The sequence below is a fragment of the Salminus brasiliensis genome, chromosome 3 (assembly GCF_030463535.1).
Source record: "Salminus brasiliensis chromosome 3, fSalBra1.hap2, whole genome shotgun sequence".
In the NCBI taxonomy this organism is placed as follows: Eukaryota; Metazoa; Chordata; class Actinopteri; order Characiformes; family Bryconidae; genus Salminus; species Salminus brasiliensis.
This window is the reverse complement of record NC_132880.1, coordinates 49,042,846-49,065,345: the sequence shown is the minus strand read 5'-3', so window position 1 is coordinate 49,065,345 and position 22,500 is coordinate 49,042,846. Positions and strand designations below refer to the sequence as shown.

General features: G+C 40.5%; 2 protein-coding genes and 2 gene segments (V, D, J or C); 3 read left to right on the top strand and 1 right to left on the bottom strand.

The window, feature by feature from the left end:
• Nucleotides 1-386, top strand: part of LOC140551523 (cystatin-B-like) — a 3,396-nt gene extending 3,010 nt beyond the window's left edge. Inside the window, exon 3 of the mRNA XM_072674973.1 lies at nucleotides 1-386. This exon is cut by the window's left edge and continues 1,005 nt beyond it. The gene's annotated coding sequence lies outside the window, so the exon portion shown is untranslated.
• A 1,180-nt stretch (nucleotides 387-1,566) lies between these two features.
• Nucleotides 1,567-14,354, top strand: wipf2b (WAS/WASL interacting protein family, member 2b). Of its 3 annotated transcripts, none has more exons than XM_072676465.1 (8): nucleotides 1,567-1,653; nucleotides 6,240-6,373; nucleotides 6,895-7,027; nucleotides 7,681-7,809; nucleotides 8,804-9,466; nucleotides 10,303-10,500; nucleotides 10,911-11,012; nucleotides 12,214-14,354. In XM_072676465.1, exons 2-8 carry the CDS (start codon nucleotides 6,308-6,310, stop codon nucleotides 12,252-12,254), a joined length of 1,332 nt encoding a protein of 443 aa, XP_072532566.1. In that variant the 5' UTR covers nucleotides 1,567-1,653; nucleotides 6,240-6,307; the 3' UTR covers nucleotides 12,255-14,354. The 3 variants fall into 3 exon arrangements, with proteins under 3 accessions (XP_072532566.1, XP_072532567.1, XP_072532568.1); XM_072676466.1 differs by lacking the exon at nucleotides 1,567-1,653 and adding an exon at nucleotides 1,675-1,766; XM_072676467.1 differs by lacking the exon at nucleotides 1,567-1,653 and adding an exon at nucleotides 1,776-4,870.
• A 2,308-nt stretch (nucleotides 14,355-16,662) lies between these two features.
• On the bottom strand, nucleotides 16,663-18,827 carry LOC140551106 (immunoglobulin kappa constant-like). The segment is given in 2 exon segments: nucleotides 16,663-17,018; nucleotides 18,815-18,827. Coding segments are annotated over 2 exon segments (369 nt in total).
• LOC140551522 (immunoglobulin kappa variable 3-15-like) lies at nucleotides 18,655-20,485 on the top strand. The segment is given in 3 exon segments: nucleotides 18,655-18,950; nucleotides 19,084-19,443; nucleotides 20,411-20,485. Coding segments are annotated over 3 exon segments (417 nt in total).
• Nucleotides 20,486-22,500: the final 2,015 nt, after the last annotated feature.

Sequence of the window (22,500 nt, the reverse complement as noted above, 5' to 3'; positions counted from 1 at the left end):
AGCAAATGTAACTGAGAAAATGTAGCATGTTTCTACTTCCCACCTCTGATAACAGATTTAAATTTATTATTGATTTTATTATTGACTTGATTGCTTCTTTGTTTTATGTATTACTTGGTAAAATATAGTAGGCGTAACAGTTTTAACAAGGTTGCATAAAACAAAGAGCAGCCGTTAATACATTCATATGAGCCATATGAATTCATTTGTAAGCTGATTGAACTTTTAATGCTGTAAACATGTAATGACTGACTATCAAATATCTAAACATCCCATGTTATTGGATAGAACGCTTGTCACAGCAGCCACAGGCCGTGCTGTTTACACTGGAGCTGCTATGCTGTGCTTTTTATAAATGATAATAAAAGTGATAAATGTGATGTTAATGATGTTTTAAGCACCGGCTGTTTTACCCAAGATGCTGTTTAGGTAGCTAACAAGCTAGTTGACTAGCTATAGCCAGGTTAGCAAACTGGGTAACGTAGTTAGTTAGCCAAGTTAGCTGCTAGTAATATCTGTAAAATATCTATAACTGTTAACATTAATAACAGCAGACTGTAAAAGTTGTTATATGTATTATCCCGCCAGGCACTAGACGTCAATTTGATGTCAAAAATATGTAAACATGTTAAATTTATGCCGGGTTGACGTCAATGCCAACGTTAGGTAGACGTACAATTTTTGTACAAATAAAGAAAATATCAACGTCTAATGGTAGAATGTCACGTCGAGTGGATGTTAACGTTATTCCCCTGAACAGACCTGAACATAAACATGTAATGACTATCAAGTAAATCAGTACTGTCATATTACCATGACCGTAGCTGAATGCATTAATTAAACTATTTCAAATTAAATTAAAAATAATACAAATTTACAAATAGAAATACTGAATAATTATACTATCAGTATTAGATAAATAATAGACTATTGACTATCAGTTTTTCTATTTGAAAATTTGTACTATTTTGAGGGATGATGCACCCACATTTTTCACTCATCGTTACACCTGTGCAAATAAATCTAATTCAATTTAAAATAGTTTAATAGTTTAATTTAGTTTAATATTTACACAAATACAAATACTGAATAAATACTGAAATATATACTGAATAGAAGCAGCTAAATACAGTTTTAACATAATCTAAATGTGTACATTATTTACAAAAGACACTGGATGGATGTGAGTTCAAGTGGAGGTGGGGAAAAGGGGTGTCCACAAACATTTGGACATGTAGTGTATATGGAGTGAATATATAGCTAGTGCTAAATGACCATTTTATAAAAGCAGAACCGTCCAGGCATTCAAATGGTTCTATAGATCCATCCATTGCCTTGTAGAACCCCCTATATAAGTAACCATGGCAACTCAAAGAACCTAGTGGTCCATCCTCATGACGAATGTGGTTCCTTAAAGAACCTTTTAAATTCTGGTTCTACATAGTACTAAAGTGTGCTACAGTGTTGGTGTGGGAACCGACATGCTTCAAATGCATAAACAAACAAATAAAAGTCAACAAATAATAATAATAATAATAAACAAAATAATAAATCTGTCGGCTTTGATCTTGAAAGTGTTTCCGGTTGAAGCGCAGTGATATCACGCGAGATAGCGGGAGCCCGTGGCTGCGCGCGCGGATGTCAGAGATAAAAGTAGGGCTCGTTTATTTACTTTATTCTTTATAATTGACTCGAATTCGGATGAAAGGTGCAGCTGATTCGAGCCGCTGCTTTGATGTTTGATTATCATCTGCTCTCGTGCTCAGGTGTGCGTTGCTGCATCCTGCACGCGCCTTGCGCGCTTTGGCGAATACTGCAGTCGTTTTAAACGCTCAGCGGGTTTAACCGGGCGTTTCGGGGCAAAGACCGTGGGATGATACAAAAAACAGGCTTTTTAAACACTACAGGCCTGCATTTAGGCTTAGCTGCTCTGGATAGGATGGAATAAGCTCGATGTACAACCTAAGCTATTTCGCCCGGTCCACCTTAAATGGAGCAGCAGCTGCGTTCTGGCACTCGGTCTTCATTTAAGGTGGACTGGACCGCTCGTATGAGAAGCTAACTGGCTAGCTAGCTATACAGCGTCAGCCAGTTCTTGCTGTTTTAGCGATTAATGTTTGTTTACATGTGTGTTTACATCGCGACTCTGTTACTGAGTTAAATATCTCACGTTATCGGACAGAATTACCCCAATTTAGCTAGCTAGCTAACACCATTAGCCAGCTAGCTAGCTAGCTAACGCTTGTCACAGCAGCCACAGGCCGTGCTGTTTACACTGGAGCTGCTACGCTGTGCTTTAGGCATATTTCATCTCAGTCTGATAGATTACACAAATAAAAATCCAATAAATGATAATAATAGTGATAAATGTGATGTTAATGATGTTTTAAGCACCGGCTGTTTTACCCAAGATGCTGTTTAGGTAGCTAACAAGCTAGTTGACTAGCTATAGCCAGGTTAGCAGGCTGCGTAACGTATTAGCCAGCTAGTTAGCCAAGTTAGCTGCTAGTAATATCTGTAAAATATCTATAACTGTTAAAATTAATAACAGCAGACTGTAACAGTTGTGATGTGTATTACCCCGCCAGGCACTAGACGTCAATTTGACGTCAAAAATATGTAAACATGTTAAATTTATGCCGGGTTGACGTCAATGCCAACGTTAGGTAGACGTACAATTTTTTGGCACCCATTGAAATGAACAAAATATCAACGTCTAATGGTAGAATGTCACGTCGAGTGGATGTTAATGTTATTCCCCTTAACAGATGTTGAGTGTTAATAATTTTGCTGCACAAGTACATGTTTATGTTCTACATCAATATGATGCTGGCATGAGACGTTTGAAAGACGTTGGGTTTTGGTTACCTGATGATAGAATGTCATGTCGAGTGGATGTTAGGGTTGTGAAACTGACCAGAAGATGGTTTAGCTATCCAAAACCTCACAAGTTGATGCTGATGTACTTTGTCAATATGATGCTGGCATGAGATGTTTAAAAGATGTTGGATTTTGGTTGCTGGATGGTACAATTTGAAATTAACAAACAAACAAAATATCAATGTCTAATGATAGAATGTCACGTTGAGTGGATGTTAACATTATGATAATCATACTTCACCAGTTGATGCTGATGTTCTACGTCAATATGATGCTGGCATGAGACGTTTGACAGATGTTGGATTGTGGTTGCCTGACTCAACAATATAAAACCAACAAAATATCAACATCTAATGATGGTAGAATGTCATGTTGAGTAGATGTTAGGGTTGTGACACTGACCAGAAGATGGTTTAGCTATCCAAAACCTCACAAGTTGATGCTGATGTTTTACCTCAATATGATGCTGGCATGAGACGTTTGACAGATGTTGGATTGTGGTTGCCTGACTCAACAATATAAAACCAACAAAATATCAACATCTAATGATGGTAGAATGTCATGTAGAGTGGATGTTAGGGTTGTGACGCTGACCAGAAGATGGTTTAGCTATCCAAAACCTCACAAGTTGATGCTGATGTTCTGCATCAATATGATGCTGGCATGAGACGTTTGAAAGACATTGGGTTTTGGTTACCTGATGGTAGAACGTCATATTGAGTGGATGTTATCTTTTTTCCCCCTGAACAGACGTTGAGTTTTGGTAATCATGCTTCACAAGTAGATGTTGATGTTCTACATGCATATGACTCTTGAAAGATGTTTATAAGATGTTGGATTTTGGTTGCCTGACTCAACAATATAAAACCAACAAAATTTCAACATCTAAAGATGGTAGAATGTCATGTTGAGTGGATGTTACGGTTGTGACACTATCCAAAACCTCAAAAGTTGATGCTGATGTTCTGGGTCAATATGATGCTGGCATGAGATATTTGAAAGGCGTTGGGTTTTGGTTACCTGATGGTAGAACGTGATGTTGAGTGGATGTTGGGGTTGTGACGCTGGCCAGAAGATGGTTTAGGTCTCTATATCTCACAAGTAGAGACTGATGTTCTACATCAATATGATGCTGGGATGCAGTGTTGAAAAGATGCTGGATTTTGGCTACCTGACTCCATAATTTGGGTGGATGTAAAGATTATGATGCTGACCAGACGTTGGATTTTTGGTCACCGTAACTCATGAAGTCTTTTACCACAAATTAGTGTGTGAAATTGTAGAACGACCATCACATTAAACACTCTCTCTATTATTTAACCTGTGGTTCCAAAGTGTTTTAGACTACATACCATTCATGCTTCAACTAGAACCTCTAAGTACCTCCTACAAGTCATCTTACTGGAACAGTTGGCCAGATTTGGCCTCTTTTCCCAGTTGTGTAGGGCGTTCCTGCTTTTGAAGCCCACATGTTGGCATGGTAGGACGTTTGATCAGTTTTCCAAGTGAATACAGGGCTCATAGTGAAGCAGAAACCTGGAGACAGTGGGAATAACCTGGAGCTCAAGGCGACATTGTGAATAGCGGTGTAGATGGAGCTTTTGCAGTATTTTTTTAATTAAGCACTAACCGCAAACAGATGTTATAGTATGTAAATTACATAATATAAAAAAATTGGTCTAGGGAATTGAGTAACGCCGCCTTCCCTGCGGTTTTGATTCCCTGGTCTGGCGAACACACTAGGACTTTTATACACTTTAGTCACGAATATGTGGGTCTGCAACAAGGACCGATTCTGGGTTCATTTGGGGAGGTGCTCATTATCACAGGTTTGCAATCACACTGAAGAAGAGTCCCACAATTCTCGATTTCTACGAGATGATGGGCTCTAGGTTCATCCATTTACTTCAGCTTTTTCTTAATGTCCTTTGATGAAGAACAGCTTTGTGGAGTCCTGGCATTTCACCGTGCCGAAACGAGAAGCTTTCTGGTAAGAGAAGGTTATTAGCAATGCAGGCGATAAATCGAAGCAATAACCTGACCAAGTGAACCAATCACGCAACACCAAACACTAGGCCAGGAGCAGGTAGCTCCCACACCTGCAGCTGATCACACCAGAGTCTACTTAAAGTAAACCCCAGATCACCAATTTCAGGAGGACTGGAGATCGGTGCTGTGGTCCACTCCTGGGCTCAAAAACAGCTTTAAGATATTGAACTTAGCCGGCCGAGAAAAATTGGGCCAATTGGCGGTCGCATGTTTTGTCTGACAATTGGCTGACGCCTGTAGATCGTCACAGATGAGTTACACAGTGGAGGACAGTCCAGCAGTTTCAGAAACCTTTGATGAGTCTGCAGATTGTACAGCAGGGTTTTCTGCTTTATCAACGCTATCCATTCAAGTCAGATCCACCCACTTGTCCAAAGTATCTGCGTAAATAGTGTTTGAGATGAACACATTCAGAGAAGGGTTTGGTGTGAAATTGTGGTTCACTGTAGAGCAGTTTACGGGCTCTTTCGGTTTTATTTACGATCCAAACCCACCAGAGAAGCTGCACGAGTCTTCTGTGTTGTATACAGTACTCTGCAGATGTTACAGATATCTAATCACATTGTAAACCCTGTCTCTCAGCAGTGAGAGAGTTTTACTGTAGAAGCTCCAGATCTCATCAGAAGCATCAGAAGATAAAGCAGCTGGACATAAATCCAGTAAAAAGGAGAAACAAGAGCTTCTCATTCTGAAGAAAGAAAGTAGTGAGATCTTGTCGGTGAGCTAGTCTGAAGAACAGAGCTCAGTTCCTCCAGGGTTCTCCTGGACGCCCCCCAGTCCAGCCAGCACAGCATGGAGGATGTGTTCAACTCCAGCAGCAGCAGCAGCTCACCTGATTTACCATCATTAAGCCCTGATTTACCACCAAACCAGGTGTTGGAGGAGAGATATTCAGAGTGGGTTGGGCATGAATCGCTCCGTTCTGCAGAAACTTGCCCAGTTCTTGGCCACAGTGGTGAAGAACGAAACTAGACGCCTAAAAATCTAAAAGCTTCCTCACAGAAAGTTCTTACATCAAATGGTTATGAAGACACTGTCTGATGCCTGAGACATTGTTTTACCATCATCAAGATAGAATGCAAATGTCCTATAAGTGTTTATCTTGTCTTATATTAGAATAAACACTAATAATAACACTCCTACAGAACGTGATGGTGGTTGTCCATCACTGTGTTCATCATTAAAACATCTCCAAAGTTCTCCTCATGGAGTCTAGTATCATTTAGCGCTATTGACATACTAACTTTTTAATGCGGAGTGTTTGGTGGAGTTTATATGAATGTACACTGATGTGTGTTTGTGTTCTACAGGTGACTGCCTCAATGAGTATCTGAGTGTGTGTTCTGTGCTCAGCTCCACACACTGAAGGCCGGTCAGGATGCCCATCCCTCCCCCGCCCCCTCCCCCACCGGGAGGACCCCCTCCACCCCCCACCTTCAGCCAGGTCAGTACTTATCCTACTTCGGATCTGTTCGAAGTATAATTAACTGAAGGACACGGTAAAGTGTATGTTAGGAAAAAATACAGCGCATCCAACAAGAACGAATCCTCGTCCCATCTTTTATACAACAGTAACCACCTGGTAGCTCACAGAAAGCTCTGCTGATGGGTTCTACACACTGATGCATTTTACTGTGTGCAGTGTGAATATGCAACACTATATGCTCTGGAGGCTCGTTTACACCCGTTTAATCAGTTTAGTTCCGTTCTGCTGCCAGTAGGGGGCTGCAGAGTGAGGCTAATTACTAATTAATTACGAATTCATCTGACACCAGACGCTTAAATTGTTAATTTTATATTTTATTGTGGAACTTTTGACCATGTGGTCATCTCTATTTCTGTAGATGGGAAGTTCTGACTGTTCTACACTTTGTTTAAAATGTATGTTTTTGAATAATTGTTCGAATTATTTTATATATATTTTTAGATTATATTATTTTATATTTATTTTATATATCCTTGTAGGCGAACACTACTCCTCCTAAGCTGTCCCGAGACGAGGCAAAAGGTAGAGGAGCGCTGCTGTCTGATATCTGTAAGGGGGCGAAGCTGAAGAAGGTTGCTGTGGTTAATGACAGGAGTGCACCTGTGATCGAGAGTAAGAGCCCGCTGTGCATTTCAATGACTGCTCCTTTGTGCTTCAGCACTTATTTACATGGCTGCTCGTTTACACTGCCACCTCGTTTCTAGTTCAGTCACTTTGCCTGTTCATCAAAAGTAAACAAAATTCTGTCTCAATAGCCATGCTGTTCCCAAAATCTAGAGTGCTGATTGGCTGACATTATGCTACATTATTCTAAAAGAATGTATAACATTTATTTACTCTTCAGTACTGAAGGTTTTCAGTAATGATGGGCAGTGGTGGCTCAGCGGTTAGAGCGCCGGGCTATCGATAACAGGGTTGTGGGTTTGATTCCCGGGCTTGGCCCGGGCTTGAGCAAGGCCCTTTACTCTCTCTGCTCCCCGGACGCTGGAGTTGGCTGCCCACCGCTCTGGGTGTGTGTGTACTCACTGCCCCTAGTTCACTAGTGTCTGTGTGTTCACTACCACAGATGGGTCAAATGCGGAGGACACATTTCGCTGTACAGTGACACATATGTGCACCTTTACCTTTTTACCTTTACCTTTTAATGATGTGACCATAGCCTAGGACTAATCCACAGCGCCCTCTAGCGGCTATACTATGAATATGGAAACGCGTAACCTGCAAACACATTCAGCTGTCAAGCCTGATCATTGTTTTTTTCACAGAGCCAAAAGGAGGCAGCGGGGGAGGAGCCAATCCTGGGGGTGGAGCCAATAGTGGAGGTGTATCTACAGGAGCTCAGCCAATGGGTGGCTTGTTTCAAGGTGGCGTGCCTAAACTGCGGCCTGTAGGAGGTATACATGTTTATATTATCTTATATTGTCGTAAATGTTCTGTTCACAGTTTCTCAGTTTTGTTTCAGTGTAACTTAATACATGAATAAAAACAGAGTGTTAAATTTTAATTGTGTAATGTAGTGAAAATATGTATAGACAGAGCTGGACAATTAATCGAACATTTATCATAACCCACATATCAGAATCTCTAATTAACACTGTTTTGCCAATGTCAAGGTAGTGCATGGCAATACCTTCCGACCTTAAATGATTGAATGAGTAAATTGTGCGTTTTACAATTCTGATAGATGCACTGATAGAAGAATTAAGAGTTGATATCTGAAATTGTTGATGTGCAGATCCGCACATGGTGAAATTGGGACTAAATCAGATATTTTAGTGCAGCATCACGCTGCTCTTCTGGAGTTCAATAAATACAGCAGCACTTATTAACTTCACACTCATCCAATCACCTGCCTGATACTCTGATAATCACATACATGTAAAATTAAAGATGACATCACCAAAACAAGCAAAACATGTTTTGTGAGTTATGATGTTGTTTTAATTTTCATATACTTACCTCAAATACTCGAATAATATATATAATTTGAGTTTGAGATAAGAATATGAAATATATAGTGTGTGTGTGTGTGTGTGTATATATATGTATATGCATATGTGTATATGTATGTAAGTGTGTATAAACACACGCAATATCCGTGTGTGTGTATGTGTATATATATATATATATATATATATATCTATCTCTTATATGAGTTGAAGCAGCCCTGAAGACTTGAGAGCGTTCATCTTCAAATTACATAGCAATTGGCAATCATCAGGGTTCAAGGACTAAATGCCATTATAGAGGCAGGAGAGCAGAAATGATGGGCTGATGTTTTTAGACTGGCCATATCTCAATACCATATCTCAGAAGGAGAGTTTTGAACATGACTGCATACTTGTTGAACTCTGTGAACAAAGTAATGAACATATGTGTGTGTTACAGATGGTTCGGTGGGCCGGTCTGCCCTGCAGCCCCCCTCCTCTCGCCCCACGGCCCCCCGCCCCCCGGTCCGCGCCGATGAAGCAGAGTCCCAGCAGGCATCTCCACCAGAGTCCAGTCGCTCTCAGCGCCCGTCTCTACCGGACCTATCCCGCCCCCCTAGCACCGCCGGCAGCCCCTCGCCGGGCATGAAGCACAGCACTTCTGCCCCACCCCCGCCTCCACCAATGTCTCGCCGAGGCAACGCCCCGCCTGCCCCACCCCAGAAAGCCGCCGCACAGCCGTACAACCGCGAAAAGCCTCTCCCTCCAACTCCTGGACAGAGGGGTCCATCACCCGCCCCATCACCACCCCCTCCTCCCCCAGTCAAACCGCCTCCCTCACCTGTCAGCAACCGCTCCTCTTCATCGTCATCCTCTTCCTCCTCCCTGGCTCCACCCCCACCACCTCCCTACCGACAGCAGCTGTCCGTCTCTAACGGCCCCTCCAGCCCCGTTAATGAGGTGGCCCCCGAGCTGCCCCAGAGACACAACTCTCTCAGCAAGAAACCCGCCCCAGGAAGCCACACCCCCACCAGAGCCCATGCCCCGCCCCCTCCGCCCTCCCCTACACCACAGGGTGGTAGACCTCCACCCCCAGTGCGGGACCCCCCAGGACGGGCTGCAGGTGAGTCTTTCAGCTGCACTTGCCTTATTAAAGTGATACATTCACAACGTGTTGAAGCGAAGTTTCAGCTAGAGTTGGGCGATATGGTGAAAATATTACGATATTTAAAGACTTTTTTTTACCATTTCACGGTACACGATAATTATCGCAAAATTATTTACTACTATTTACACTCTCTGTAATGAAACGTGCAGTTGGTCAGTGTAGTTTAAGCTCTGACTATATCCACAATATGTTCACTTGTATCACTGTAACAATTTATCAGTGATTTTGATAAAAAATTATTACATTTAAAATTGATAAATATATAAAAATAACTACTTGCAGACACTTTATTAATGTGTTTTTTCCCTTAAATACTTTGTTAAAGTGATCAGTTCACTTTTTCTTTCCCCATATTTAGTCATTCAGCCATGGTGTGTTTGGTGCTTCATTAGATTTAGCACTGGAGTAATGAGATTAATACAGCTAACAAGTAATGAAAGCTTACCAATTAGCATAATGCTAACTGCAGGCCTAAAGCATCACACACTCTCCTCAAACTTTAAGGCGGTTTTTAGAAATCTCTAATAGACTTGCTTATGTGGTTTCTAACATGGTATGTGTTACCTAGATCATGAGCTAAGCTAAAGAGCAGAGCAGTCTGTAGCAGTCTGGGAGGTCTGTGTATGTAGAGGATTACAAGTGTAGCCAAAGTCCTTGTTAATTCTGTGTGTTCGTTTGTCTGTCGCTTTGTTTTAGGACAGAAACAGTTCAGTGTTTTCTTGTCAGAAGTGTTTTCTGTGTTAAATCTGTTTGTCTTAAACGCTTGATTTAGATTTTAATTTGTATTTCAGCTCCTCCAGTACCTGGACAGACGTCTCGGAACGGCCGGGATGCCCCACCACCACCGCCCCCCTATAGGACTCACGGTAGCTCAGATCAACCCAGCCGAGGCAAGCCCCCCCCACCCCCTACCCGAACCCCTGCTGGACCCCCGCCCCCACCCCCGCCCATTCGCAATGGACACACCTCCACCCCCCGCTCATTCGTAGGTGAGTGCTCCACACGCTCACCTCCATCTGCATCAGCCCCTTCTCCTCCACTCACCTGGACACCAGCTGCCTCTGAGAGGAGTCCAGTCAGGGCTGGACTGATACTGCGCTCATTAGTTCAGTGTTTAAAGAACAGATGAACAGATGATGATTTAGCTAATTATTATTTTAGTGTGTCAGAACATTTTAAGTAATAATGAAAAAATATTGTAACGCAGCCTCCTGTAGATTCAGTAAAGAGACTTTAACGAGACTTTAGAGAGATTCTTGTTGAAAGGAAGATATAAAACGCGATGGCATCTGTAGTAGAGCTGATATTTGAACATGCCCTGTTTCACTCCGAATTCTCTGACCGTACTCTCTCTCTCTCTCTCTCTCTCTCTCTCTTTCCCGCCTGTGTTTTACTTCAGATGACTTTGAATCCAAGTATTCTTTTCATCCGCTGGATGACTTCCCCCCACCGGAGGAGTACAGACACTTCACTAAAATCTATCCCAGCAAAGCCAACAGAGGTGAGACCCACATGCTGATGTGCGTGGATTGATGCAGATGCTGGGATGGATGCTGGGATGGATGGATGCTCATATGGGTGGATGCTGATGTGGATGAATAAATGTTGATGTGGATGGATGAACGGATGCCAATATGGATGGTGGATGGATGGATGGATGAATGGATGGTTAGATTGATGGATGCTGCTGATTCGGATGGATCCTGATGCGGATGGATGGATGGATCCTGTGTGTGCGGATGGATGGATGGATGCTGATGCTGTTGCGGATGCAGATATATGCTAATGCGGGTGGATGCTCATGCGGATGGATGCTGAAGCTGATACGCAAGGATAGGGATGCAGATGCGGATGCTGATGCTGATGTGGATGGATGGATGGATGCATGCTGGATGGATGGTGATGTGACTGGATGGATGCTGATGCGGATGGATGCTGATGCGGATGGATGCTAATGTGACTGCATGGCTGGATGCTGATGCGGCTGGATGCTGATGCGGATGGATGCTGATGCGGATGGATGCTAATGTGACTGCATGGCTGGATGCTGATGCGGCTGGATGCTGATGCGGCTGGATGCTGATGCGGATGGATGCTGATGCGGATGGATGCTAATGTGACTGCATGGCTGGATGCTGATGCGGCTGGATGCTGATGCAGCTGGATGCTGATGCGGCTGGATGCTGATGCGGCTGGATGCTGATGCGGATGGATGCTAATGTGACTGCATGGCTGGATGCTGATGCGGCTGGATGCTGATGCGGATGGATGCTGATGTGGATGGATATGGATGCTGATGCGGATGGACATGGATTCTGAAGTTGATGATGATGTTGATGCGGATAGATGGATGCTGATGCTGATGCGGATGAATGCTGATGCGACTGGATGGATGCTGATGCAGATGAATGCTGATGTGGATGGATATGGACGCTGATGCGGATGGATATGGATTCGGAAGCTGATGATGATGTTGATGCGGATGGTTAGAGGCAGATGCAGATGCGAATGCTGATGTGGATGGATATGGATGCGGAGGCTTATGATGATTATGTGGATGGATGGATGGTGATGTGGATGGATTGCTGCTTATGTTGATGCGGATGGCTGGATGGATGCTGATGCTGATAGATAGATGGATGATGTGGAGGAATAGGAAGTGATGATTCATGCTAACGGTTTGTGTGTTTTTGTTTCTGCAGTGATGAGGGGGGCTCCTCCTCTTCCCCCGGTGGGCAGGTGAACACTATGACCGGTAGCATGGTGCCATGTGGGAGGCAAGGGTTACACATTTTTACACACACACACACACACACACACACACACAGACAATCCCACACACACACACACACACTAAACTACACAATGCCTGCACCTTATTAACACCCTCTCTCTCCTTGCTGGACTACATTCCATTTCACTCGGGTGAACTCCATCACACAACGGCTTCAGGACTGCACTCCATTGGGGACGGAGAGGGACAGTAGCAGGAAATGACCTTCTGTGTTGCATTCCACAACCTGGAATGGCCAGTTTTTTTTTTTGTTTTGTTTTTTTTGACATGTTCAGTTCCGTTATGTGTACATTTATATCCTGCGTCTACAAAGCGCTAGTGATTCTGCACACATTACCATTATGAGTTCGGTTGTTCTTAGAGAAACACTAGTAAATATGGTTTGGGCTATTGCTCTTGACTCTATGGTAGTTGATAATGATCATCCGTAACTTGATCAACGTAATCCTTATTAACACTGTTTCATCAAACCTGTTTGAGATTGATGCACTGTGAATATGCCAATGACTCTAAAGGCAGAGAGACTTGCGTACTCATGCTTGAGTACAAACTGGAAATGTAAACTAAAGAACTGGAACTGCTTCAGCTCTCGTTTCTGCTTGTGTTTTGACGCTTCCCAGCTGTTATTGTTTTAAGTTTTCTCAGGGGGCTTTTTGGGACTTGAATACTTTCCCCTTACTCTCATGACAAAGCTCTTTCCGGAAGTGCCAAGAGTGACCGGATGCGAATGGCATGGCTTTGTCTCTTAGTCATCTCAGGCCTTTCCTTGTGGATGGTAAGGTTGTTTACCAGGTGGTGATCTAATGCCTATGATGGACCACAATATTTTTGTTCTGTTTATTTTGATTTCGCCCCAAGTTGCTCTCGCTTTGCTCTGTCTGAGAGAATTCTGGCTCATGTTTGTCTTCCATTTGTTGCACCTTGGCACAATGATGAAGCTGCTGCGTTTCTTCAGCCTTTCGCTTCATGCTGTTTTAGCCAGGAAGAAGATAAACCACGCTACATGTGCTTCACATTAACGTGTTGCGTTATGCCTGGCAAGAAACGCCACAATATCAGTGCTACTTACACTAAATCCCAAAGGAGTGAAAATGAACAGTTTGGACCTTCTCGACAATTCGGGGGTCTGCGTTTAAGAACTCTGTGGAGCTGAGAAAATGCGGATGGTATTTTGGGGAATTTGCATGTGAAGCTGCAGACTGCTGTGCTTTGACATCTTGTAACTTCGTGTAGGTTCACCACTTCTGCTCAAAACCTTCTTCTGTTACAGGAATTATGTGAACTGGAAAAAGTAACACGACAAATGTGATGTGGAAAGATCTCGTGATCTTACTCTACTGTGTAACATTGGTGAAAAATGACCACAGTACTTATTGTGTTCGACTAACTATTTCTATACCTTTACCTCTATAGTCAGCTCTTATGGAGGAGGGGGGTTTAATAAACCACGGCCGGTACCTTTAACAGGTTTCCAGATACTCAGCATTTTTAACTGTACAGTACCATGTGTTATTGTAAAGTGCAAACTTACTACTGTTGATGCATTCCACAGCAGTAATAAACAGTACATACTCTATATGCATGTAACCCCCTCCCTCCCCTTTCTGCCTTACACACACTGTCACTAACTCAGCGGTACAGAATTTGTACAAAATAAAGAAATAAAAACCTAAGGGTAAAAAAAGAACATTAGACTCTGTAGAAATATGTTAGCAATAGACATGGATCTATTTTAAGCTGTTTATTGTAGGCAATGCTTTGGAAAACAAATGTGAATAACGTTGTCGGCTGTTCATCTGTACGTTCTAATATGAACGTGGCTGAGTGAGGGTTCTCCCCTTCTGTGTTCCTCCCTCTCCGCCACCAGGGGTCAGTGTAGACTTATTTACAGGAGCATAACTTCACTCACATTGAGAGAGACTCCTTTCTTCACCCCCTCCTCCTCCTCCTCCTCGCCCATCCATTCCATGCTCTCTGTATGTTTTGCACTTCTCTATTGATCAGCTGGTTCAAATAAAACCTAGAGAATAATAAACGAGTTGAGAAGAAGTGTGTGTCTGTGTGTGTGTTGGTTAATGGTAAAAATGATGTCATCTCTTTTAACAAATTTCAACTTAAAGCCAAGTGTGTCATATTTGCTACATATTTTGGTGCATAGTTCTTAAAAGTTCTTAAATGATAAACGTATAATCAATTAAACCAGTAATAACTTGCAAATATATAAAAATATTTTACAAAGTATTTAAAAAAAAAGTTTTCTGCTTCTTGCATGCACTGAGAAATTACATACACATTTTAAGAAATGATTCTCTACAACTGGAAAAAAAAAAAAAAAAAAAAAAAAAAAAAATATATATATATATGTGTGTGTGTGTGTGTATACATATGTATAGATATATATACATGTGTTTGTGTGTGTGTGTGTATATATATATATATATATATACACAAACCAGATTCCAAAAACGTTGGGACACTAAACAAACACTAAACAAATTTTTTGGGATTTGTTGACGCCATGAAATTTTGAATCAACATATTTCTCTTTTAAAATATCACATTTACTCAGATTAAACTTTTGATCTGTCATCTATGTTCTATTATGAATACAATATTGACATTTGCCATCTCCACATCATTGCATTCAGTTTTTATTCACAATTTGTGTCCCAACTTTTTTGGAATCCGGTTTGTATATATGTATATATATGTATAGATATATATACATATGTGTTTGTGTATATATATATATATATATATATATATATATATATATATATATATAATCTGTGTTTTAATGTATTTAAAAAAAATGCTGTGAGCAATACATTTCAGATATATTAAATGTGATACAGATAACAGTCAGTCATATATGCAAAGAGTTATTTGACACATTATTAAAGGGTCAGGTTAAATAAACAGTCCAGTTTTAAAGAATTGCATTTTTTTACTTGAATATAATGTTAAAGGCAGCTGACAGTATTAAGAGGTTAAACAGTTGTGTGTTCAGTGGGTTTTAGATTGTTTAAAATAACCACTACAAACAATTATTTCCAATATGAATCAAATATTTAACACAATAAGTCAGATGTGCAAAGTGTTATTTCATTTTATTCCTAAATAATTGGTCAGAAGTTCAAATAAACAGTCTATTTTCAAAGAACTAGAATGGTCAGAAAATTATTTAATTGTCCAGGCTATAAAAAGTTACATTAGGGGTGTGTGATATGACAGAAATGTTATGACGGTACATTTTCCACTGTACATGTATCGTGATATTGTGAAACTTGGACAGGTTGCACTTTTAGTGGCTGATTTTAGAAACTTTTAAGTTTTTTATTAAAACTGGCTGCACTGCATCCAGGTAAACAGGGATAATCACACTGTTTGTAATGATGGCAAGGCTCTAACCATCCATCCACAATGTCTTCAAGTAAAGCTTACATTTTATCATGATAATAAAATTATTTTATACCAATAATTGATTTAACTTAATTTTTAACTTAATCACATTTTGATAGCCCCCATCAGCTGCTGATGACTCTTGTTGATGACCTTTATTAATGACCTTTATTGATGACCCTGCTGCTGATTGATATTATTGACCCTTGTTGATGGCACATATAGATGACCTTTTTTTGATTACCCTTATTCCCAATTTATTTTGATTACCCCATCATTATTGATGACCCCGTCTATGTTATTTAAACAATACCAAACAAAATCCACACAATTGAGAATGAAGAAGATTTTATTAAGCAGACAGACGGTAAAGCGTCTGAAACTGATGACAGCCTAGTCACTGCCTTGAACTGGGAACCATTTAAGCTGTGCAACCACTGTGTTTTTTCCTGAGGAATCTTTTCTACACGTTTCTTGTTTGTTTATTAATTATTAAATAATCAATTATGGAAAGCAGATCATTTTCAATGATTCATCTCATTAATTAACAAACATGAAGATATTAAAGTTAAGTACTTAAACTTTCTGTAGTTTAGGACGTCACTTAATTCTGTGTGAGACGATGTACCGAGTTAATGACCGTGGTTAATGACTGTTATTAATGACCCTGATTAATTATCCCTACTGATGACCCTTATTGCTGACTCATACTGATGACCCTGTCCATTATTCAAACAGTACCAAACTAAATCCAAACACTGCAACTGAGACTGAAGAAGATTTTATTGAGCAGACAGACGGTAAAGCTCCTCATTAAAGCACTGAATAGAGATGAAGGTCAGAATTAATGACCGTGTCTGAAACTGAGCTGTAAACGTGTGTATGAGCTCAGGTCAGCAGAAACACTCCCACACTGCAGACTGACGGAGAGAGAGTGTGTAGAAAACACACCGTGTCACTCCTCTCTACACAGCTGTGTGTTCAGACTCTTCTTCACTGGTGTGTGTGAGGCGTGGCTGGCCTCACAGCTCACTGCCCTCGTCTTCCTCCACTGGTCCTCGGTGAGGGTCAGCGTGCTGCTCCAGCTGTACAGGCCATCCTTCTGCAGCACGCCGGCGCTCACACACACACCTGAGCTGCGGCTGCTACCGTCCACACACACACCTGAGCTCGGGCTGCTGCCGTCCACCTTCCAGCTCAGAGTCCAGTCTGAAGGAAAGCCCTTACTGGCCAAACACACCAGCGTAGTTTTCCCCTGCTGCAGTGTCGCACTGGAGGGGGGCAGTACTGAGAGCGTGGGCTGAGTGACACCTAGAGAGAGAGAGGGAGAGAGAGGGAGAGAGAGAGGGAGAAAGAGAAAGGGAGACAGAGAGAGAGAGAGAGAGAGAGAGAGAGAGAGAGAGAGAGAGAGAGAGAGAGCAGAGAGACAGAGAGAGAGAGAGGGAGAGAGAGAGAGAGAGATAGAGAGAGAGAGATAGAGATAGAGAGATAGAGAGAGAGATAGAGATAGAGAGAGGGAGAGAGAGAGAGAGAGGGAGAGAGAGATAGAGAGAGAGAGAGAGAGAGAGAGAAAGCTGCTGCAGATGTTTGTGTTCTAAAATAGTCAAACTGAGTTCTATCAGTCGCTCTGAGGCTCTTTCACTTCCCTTTAACAGACTTTATGTTCATAAAGCAGAAACGAGTTCAGCAGAACATCAACACTAATAACTAGTGAAACTCTAAACTCAACCAATCAGTGAAACCTTTCCAATAAACAAAATCAGCAGACATTACAAATGTTTTTTATAATACCTAAATGGCACATATAATATACAAATAATAAATAAAACATAGAAAGAAATGAATCATGATTTAAAAAAAAAAAAAAAAAAAAAAAAAAAAAAAAAAAATATATATATATATATATATATATATATATATATATATATAAATTGTATGAAATGTAAAAACAAAACTAAAAATAAAAGTGTGCTTGGGTGCTATTAGAGTATGACTCTAATCATTTAATAATCTTTAAATGAAGACAGAATCATGAGACAGATCTCAGCATTCAACTTCAAAACTATCTTGAAAAAATATTAATTAATACATATCAAACACAAGTCAAATTATATCTTTTAAATTATTAGATGTAATAATAAATACATTATTAATTAAACACAAAAAGAGAAAAAAATGAGAATCCAAATTGTTTTAATAAATAAAATAAACAAAATATGCTGTCTACTTTGTAATTTCTGGACATTTTCTGAGTGTATTTAAGATGAATGTTCATAATGTTCTTTATAAAATGATTAATTATTAATAAATATTACATATAAATATTAAGTATACATATATATAAATATACATATATATGATCTGAAGAAAAGATGCACATCATGTAAAAGATAAATTATTTTTTTTATTATTTCATATTTCTGTATGTGTTTTAGTTTTGATTCTGATCAAATTCTACATCGTAATGAAGAGAGAATTACTTACGTCCAACAGAGAGTTTCGTTCCTCCACCAAAAACACACCACAGTGATACAGACCTGCTGAACACCCGTACAAAAACCTCCTCCACTGAAGCTGCTGTGTTACTGTTCAGATCACACACACACACACACACACACACACACACACACACACACACACACACACACACACACATACACACACACACACTGCTCTTACTGATAATTATAGCAGTTTATTGTTAAGGGTTATTCCAGAGTTGGGCGGCTTTAGAAGAAATGGTTCTTCAGGTTTTCTGAATTTTTGGAACTACTAAGAAGCAGCACCCTGAGATCTAAGTAATCTTGATGGTTCATAATCAGTAATGAGATCCTGCAGGTACTCAGGAGCGAGGCCATGTAGGGCTTTGTGTGTTAATAGAAGAATTATATAGTCAATATGGATAATAATAACTGGGAAAAAAATGAAATGCTGATAGAACTGGACTGATATGGTCAGTTATTTTAGTTTTAGTACTACAGTTTTGGTTTCCAGCAGAAATTAAAACAAACGAAGGTCAAATAAAGCTGTAGGATCATAGGATGGAAATCTTTGTGGGTGTAGTGGATCTTCTGCACATGAAGGACAGGAGGTGCAGATGGTAGTACAGAGGTTTTGCATGCTCACAGCTCTTCACACTTTAAGAGCAGTGGCATGTGTTCAGCACAGGAGACTTCATTCCCTTCAGCACAATGATGACCCCACTGATTCTGCTGCTGACCACACTGGGCTTCTTTCCTCAAGGTGAGACTTTATTTATTCCTACAGTCTTCTGAAGTGCTGAGTCTGATCACACTGCCGTTTCCATCCAAACAATGTTGTTGTAGAAATTCTGAGGTTATTTTCATTCTCTAATTTGACTCTTTCGTCCCTTCAGTGTCCTACCAAGAGGTCCAGACTCCTGAGCGAGTTTCTGTTGAAGCAGGACAGACCGTCACTCTCAGCTGTGTTGCTAGTGGTGGAATTGGCTATGACATGAGTTGGTACCAACTGAAAGCTGGATCTGCTCCTAAACTGCTGATTTATGGATCAAGTTATAGAAATTCTGGAGTTCCTGAGCGATTCAGTGGTACAAACTCTGGATACACCTTTACTATGACCATCAGTAAAGTCCAGAATGAAGACGCTGGACATTATTACTGTGCGGGTCGTTATAGTGGTGTGTTCACACAGAGAAAAAGTGCTGTACAAAAACTTTCCTCAGTCAGACCACAGAAGAACTGCACTATTTTAGCTGGTACACACACACACACACACACACACCCTATTATTCATTCAACTATTGAACTATTATTATTAATATATAATTTAATTGCATTTCTATTTTTATTTCTATTTATTTCTGTATAAGTCATATCGACACATTTGTACTTTAAACTCTACAATAATAACAGCTTCACTCACTGCAGCTAAAATTACAATATAATTTTATAATACTTATTTTTACTTCAATATTCTTGCAAAGTGAAACTGAAAGTTAATATAAACACTGTTGTCTATTTTAGCATCTATTATGAGCAGTTATTAGAAATAAACTTTTGCTAATATTTTGCTAATGTTTTAAATTATATCAGATTACATCAAACCATGTGTTGTTAATGACATAAATAGAAGACACATATGCAGAGACACACTTTTATTTTAATAAACAGTTACTGTTTATTTATTGAATTTAACAGATGGGAAATTACATCTATGCCATATGGACAAAAGTATTGGGACACCATTTGTTTTCTCTTCTGAAATCAAATGTATTAAAAAATCCTTTATCCTGCTTTTGTTGGATTTACAGTCTCTACTATTCAGGGAAGACTTTCTACTAGATTTTAGAGATGAATGCATTCCTTAGAAGGGGTGTCCACAAATATTTGGACATACAGTGTGATTCGTGCTACTCTTATCTTGCCTGATCATCTTTAGATTTAAAATTCTGAATATTTTTTATCTGCCCAGTAAACAGTAATGCACTCACACACAGCTACTCGAACATGAGTAAAACTACATGTTAAAGACTATAGACAGAAGTAAGGAGGTAGACTGGTATTGTTAATAATGACTGTGGTGTTGTGCAAGTGCCATATGTGCAGTATTCACTGTAATTAAGGTTGATACAGTGGGAGATGTACAGATTTACAAAGCTGCCCTAAATCTCTCTCTGACTTGTGGGAGGTTATTATGTCTGTGTGTTTTTGGTGTTTTTGCAGAGTGAAAGCTGCAGTGGTGGAGACAGCGGTACCCATGGTCTCACATGAAGCTTTGCTTGGTCATTCATTACCACTCATGAAGCTGTAGTGATCACCTCCTGGTTCAGATCTGGAGAATGTGTTAAAGTCTCTCTAGGCTTCAGGGTCAGGTCTGACAACAGTCGTATTTACAGTGACAGAAGCCCCCAAAGTCACACAGCTGTCTCAGTCTCAGTGGATTAAATGAGCTCGAGATGAAACTCAGATTTGCATCAACAGAAACAAACAAATACAAAACCTACAAAGCAGAACAATCCAGGTGTGACTACATGTGGAATTTCAGTGTTTATTCACAAGTCTAGCACCATCTGGTGATACAGTCTGGTTGTTGTTTTGCTGCTATGAGGTTTATCTCATCTTGATCCTTCACTGACAGCAGGCTGACTGCTGCTCTTCTGGGATCTCAACATTTTGGATGTGTGTCCAATCTCAGTTTCACAACACATGGCAACATCCCTGACCGCACTGCACCCTTCCAGCCCTGACCATGAATAATGTGGATGTTGTTTATTATAGTTGTTTATCGCAAAGTTGTTTATTATCCCTTCTTTTCTTTTATTTGTATTTTTTCTGTTAGGTTTTTGTAATAACTCCGCCCACAGTTTGAGATATTAACATCACTCAAGATGGTCTGACTGTGTGATTTGAACGTGTATACAGCTTTTTGATTGGGTGTTTGGTTTCCGTGTAGCAACAGATTTTTTATGGATTTTATGTCTACCTAAATGGGATGCAAAAGTTTGCAACTCCTAGCAACCATCTAGCAACACATATCAACCACACCTCAAACACTAAACAAGTCAATTGCAGGCATCTAGAACCCACTTAGCAACTCCAAGCTAACATCATAGCAACCCCCCTAGCATCACCATACTAATGGCAAGGCAAGTTTATTTGTAAAGCCACTTTCAATCACAGTGACATCTCAAAGTGCTTCACATAAACAGAAATACAATAAATTAATAATAACCAAAAACAACAACAACAACAACAACAACAACAACATCCACCTCTTTCCCACTGAACAGCAGCTGCAAACTGAACAGAATTTAACTTGAAAAGATTGTGAGATCAGCCTCTGAGCTGTTGAGGAGTTGATGAAACTTAGAGGATCTAGATGTACTCAAGTCATTTTCAGCACGCTGAGTGACGAAGAGTAACAGCATTACAGCTTTCACCTGCTGGAAAGCAGCTGTAACTGAACGTTACTGTTTAATGTCATTCCCAGCAACCAAAATTTGAGAGATAAGCAAAAGACATTATGAATAGCAGCCATAATTGTATTTGTATCCTACACCATTAAGACATTTGTAGAACATTATTGCAGCTTAAAGTCTATTCTGTAACAGACTGGTATCCAGGGTAAGGGTTTATGTGGTATGTGTTGGTGTGGTGCACAGCTAACACCACTACCTGCCAGGAGTTACCACCCCATGTGGGAGGACTGGGGTTTCAATTCCCGGTCTGGGTGACTGGGCGCTGTGCTACACTAATAAGAGTTCTTGGGCAAGTCTCCTAACACTACATTGGCCCATCTCTGTAATACCAGTAACCCTGTAAGTCGCTTTGGATAAGAGCGTCAGCTAAATGTAAATGTAATTTAGAAATGGGGGTGATGTGGTCCCTTCTTCTAGTAATAGTGAGAACTCTGGCAGCTGAATTTTCAATCAAATGAAGCTGTTTGTCTGTTTAGGGAGTCTAGTCCGGAGACAGTTAAGTAATCAGTCCTGCTGGAAATAAAGGCGTGGACGAGTTTCTCCAGGTCCTGGTTTAGTCAGAAGATCTCTATCTTGTTGATGTTCCTGAGGTGATAGAGGGCTGATTTGGGAAGAGCTGCTAAGCTAGTCAGTCCGTTACTACACCAAGGTTAGGCACTATTTTTTTAGATTTTAGGGCTCTTGAATCCGATGGGCAGCTTTTCCTTTTTTTAACGGCTGAAAGTTGTGACCCATCCACTTAGTGACCAAAGTTATATAAGTAAATCTGAGCGTCGTCTGCAATGTTTGTTTAAGATAGTCCCGTGGTGATGTAGGATTTCACCAAGAGGGAAG